At 44.9% G+C, this 4,157-nt stretch overlaps 1 protein-coding gene across 1 annotated transcript; it reads right to left on the reverse strand.

Annotated features, from left to right (window-relative positions):
* Positions 1-352: 352 nt before the first annotated feature.
* On the reverse strand, positions 353-3,869 carry LOC122763132 (toll-interacting protein). Its single transcript, XM_044018209.1, has 6 exons — positions 3,684-3,869; positions 2,545-2,694; positions 1,868-2,050; positions 1,252-1,404; positions 741-825; positions 353-576 (listed from the first exon to the last, which is right to left on the reverse strand). The coding sequence occupies exons 1-6, from the start codon at positions 3,714-3,716 to the stop codon at positions 353-355; spliced, it is 828 nt and encodes a 275-aa protein (XP_043874144.1). The 5' UTR covers positions 3,717-3,869.
* Positions 3,870-4,157: the final 288 nt, after the last annotated feature.

Consider the following 4,157-nt stretch of genomic DNA (forward strand, 5'->3'; position numbering starts at 1 on the left):
TGATCACGTCTTTATGTCACTGTGACACAAACGTCTGTAAACCGCTCACTCTCCCACACACACACACACACACGCTCGCTCACTCTCCCACACCAAAGTCCACAGAGAAAACTGGTGATTGTAGCTGCTGCTCTTTATGTCCCTGTGAGAGTGAGACTCTGTGTGTGGGGCTGGTTCTCAGCAGCAGGGGGCGCTCACAGCAACGTCAGCATTGATTTTGAGTCAATGCATCACACAAGCACACTTTAAAAAAAAGAAGGGAACTATCACTTTAAGACATGGCTGCAGTGTGCGTGTGTGTGCGCGGCGCGGGCGCGCGCGCGGCGGCGCGGCAGGTGGCGTGTGTGTGTGGCTAGAGCTCCTCAGTCATCTGCAGCAGTGAGTTGATGGCAGCGTCCTTGTTTCCCTGCTGAGCGTCGAGCACAGTACGGACCACTTCCTGGTCCAGGTTGGGGAACATGTCCTGCAGAGCCTTGAGGTCGTCCTCGCTGCACGCCGGAACCTGGGCCCCGACGACCGGCAGGGCCCCGGGGACCGCCATGGGCACCATGGCCTGGTTATAGACTGTGGGCACTCCTGACGACACAGCACACGGCAGCGTCAGCGCTGATGCAGCACAAATCTGACATCCATAAAACTTTAAGTGTTTAAGTACGTGGTTTTCTACACAAACACAAAAACACAAACCAATGAGCTGTTGTGTGTGTGTGTGTGTGTGTGTGTGTGTGTGTGTGTCTGACCTGTGATGGGAACATATCCGACTCCCTGCTGATACACAGAGGGCATCAGCACCACAGGCTGAGGCATCATTCCTGCAGGCAGAGACTGCAACACACACACACACACACACACACACACACACACACACACACACACACACACACACACACACACCAGGTCAGGTTTAACCTCTGCACCACATCCAAACACCAGCAGAGGGCAGCACAGGGAGCCGTGTTGCATGTGAGCAAAGAAAGTAGAAAATATTCACATTGAAGAAGTTGAAAAATAACAGAAACTTTCAAATAAAACAGCACGACATTGAAACAAATCATGTATCAGAGCATTGTGTGTGTGTGGAAAAGCATTCAAATATTCATTTTTAGTTCATTCTTCAAACAAAGCAAATACCAGGGTTCCCACATATTAGTTGATGTCCAATTCAAGGACTTTTCAAGGACCTTCCAGGACCCTTTCCCTCAAATTCAAGGACAGAATGTCAGCAGGTGACTGTGCTCAGGTGTGACTCACAGTGAAGGACAGGACCAGGTTGATCATGCCCTCCTTGTCGTCGCCCTGCCGGCCGCTCAGGCTGAACCACTCGTCCACCACGCTGCCCTCCCGCAGTCGCTCAGGAACGGTGACGTGCGTCCACGCTATCCTGTCGTCCATGGAGAACGCCCTCTGGAGGGACATCAGGGAATTACATGTCAGACTGGCTCTGCCGTGTGATCATGTAGAAAGATACTGATCCGTGTTGAAAGCTCAAAGCTGGAAATGATCTTCTTTGTTAGAGCAAAGAAACCAGAGAATATTCACATTTAAGAAGCTGAAAAATGACAGAAACTGATTCATCGATCATCAAAATGATGAATTGTTTCAGTATCATTTCTACATTATTCAAACTTCTCTATAACACTCTGAACACACAACACAGTCACTTATGGTCTTGGTTGTTTTTTAAATGTGCTCTGGAAATAAAGTGGACTCGACGATTGTGTTAAAACAGTCATATTTTGGAAGGTGGTACAAACACCATTGTGTAAAACCAGTGGTGTTATGATGTTCCTATAAAGGGCTCTGCTTTATTTAAGCTCCTCCTCCTGCTGCTGCTGCTGCTGCTGCTGCCGCCACCGCCGCCGCTCACCTCATCAAAGATCTCCAGGTAGAAGGAGTCCACGCCGGGAGGAACCGTGCACTGGATCACTTTGTTCCACCGCGGGTTCTTGGCTCCGTTGTGAGCGGTCGGCGTCTCGTAGACGGCGTAGCCCAAACGGATCCTGCAGTACGGATCCATCCGGGTCATTCCGTAGTTTTTAGCCAGTTTAGCCTACACAGCAAAACCAACAAGAACACAGCTGAGTCATTCATTCGTTCATTCATTATCTACCACTTTATCATCCACATGAGGGATAGCTGTGGTCTTTTTGTTGTAAGGCAACAGTGCTAGCCACTACTCCACCATGTGGAGTAGTGGCTAGCCCCCCTCTCCACCATTGTTTTTGTTAGCAACTTTTAGCCACGTCACTTCCTGCCAGGAGTTGTGCAGCTTTACACAGCAGCAGAACTTTGACAGATAAACAGGTATCATGAGGTTCAAGGTTTCTAACCCTAACCCCAGAAGATCAGAGTCTACAGAGTCGGGGTTTGGTGTGGGAGAGTGAGCGGTTTACAAACTTTAGTTTCCTGTTGGAAAAGTCTGTCTAACAGTGAAATAAAGACGTGAACATGTGACATAGATATAGTAGACTCATCAATTTCATTAGGCGACATCTTGACATGTGTTTGATGCTCCAACAAACCACACGAGGCAGCAGTGTTTACCTGGACCACCGTGATGCTGAGTCGTCCCACGGTGCCGATGGAGCCTCCATACTGCAACTGCCTGGCTGCCTGAGCGTCCAACTGGACCTGCTGCTGCTGCTGAGTGGGAGTGATCCGCAGGAAATCCTGAGGAAGATCCCCGATGTACACCTGAACACGCACACACACACACACACACACACACACACACACACACACACACACACACACACACACACACACACACACACACACACACACACACACACACACACAGGCCACCAGACTGAAAACATTTCCTGACACAGAAGATACTAAGTCATAGTTATGTGATACTATGTCAAAGTTATGTGATACTAAGTCGACATACTAAGTCATAGTTATGATACTATGTCACTATGTATGACATACTAAGTCATAGTTATGTGATACTATGTCAAAGTTATGTGATACTAAGTCATGAATATGACATACTAAGTCATAGTTATGTGATACTATGTCAAAGTTATGTGATACTAAGTCATGAATATGACATACTAAGTCATAGTTATGTGATACTATGTCAAAGTTATGTGATAATAAGTCATGAATATGACATACTAAGTCATATTTATGAGATACTATGTCATAGTTGTGTGATACTAAGTCATAGTTGTGTGATACTAAGTCATGAATATGACATACTAAGTCATAGTTATGTGATACTATGTCATAGTTGTGTGATACTAAGTCATGAATATGACATACTAAGTCATAGTTATGTGATACTATGTCAAAGTTATGTGATAATAAGTCATGAATACGACAAACTAAGTCATATTTATGAGATACTATGATAACATAAGCTCAGATTCAGACATTATATCTTTTAGAGCTGAATAAAAACCGGGTAATTATCGTCAATAACCATCTAGAGTAGATGTTAAAGCTGTTTAAAGACGTCAAATCCGTGGCTAACATTAGCTTAGCGTCTCTGAAACCTCACTGTAAATAAACGAAGCTCGTGACGTCACTGTTGCAGGTGGCTCAATGTGTGTGTGTGTGTGTGTGTGTGTGTGTCGACGACAGTTAACACACTATCAACTATAAGAGAGTTAGTTGGTTGGTTGGTTAGTCAGTACACACACACACACAGTGTTGTTGTTGTTGTTGTTGTTTACCTGTCCTCGCTGAGTGCTGACGGTTGTCGCCATCTCGTCTCTTCACTGTTTGCTGGATTAGGATCAGATTACCGAGTGTTTTTAAATCCGTTTACTGAAACGAAACAAAACAACAACTACAGACTCTTCTTCTTCTGTTGCTACTGCTCACACCCACACAACCCGGAACTGTTCTACTTCTTCTTCTTCTGTCGTTTAATGGCGGTTGGCAGATAGTTTTGTGCGCATGACTGCCTCCTATTGGAGTGACAATTTTTATGTACCTGCCATCCATGCTACGGAAGCCCGTTTCCACCATAACCAGTGCATACCCAAGTCATAAATATGAGAAACTATAATTATGAAATACTATGTCAGAAATATGAGAAACTAAGTCATAAATATGAGATACTATAATTATGAAATACTATGTCAGAAATATGAGAAACTAAGTCATAAATATGAGATACTATAATTATGAGATACTAAGTCATA

The sequence above is a fragment of the Solea senegalensis genome, unplaced genomic scaffold (assembly GCF_019176455.1).
Source record: "Solea senegalensis isolate Sse05_10M unplaced genomic scaffold, IFAPA_SoseM_1 scf7180000016488, whole genome shotgun sequence".
NCBI lineage: Eukaryota > Metazoa > Chordata > Actinopteri > Pleuronectiformes > Soleidae > Solea > Solea senegalensis.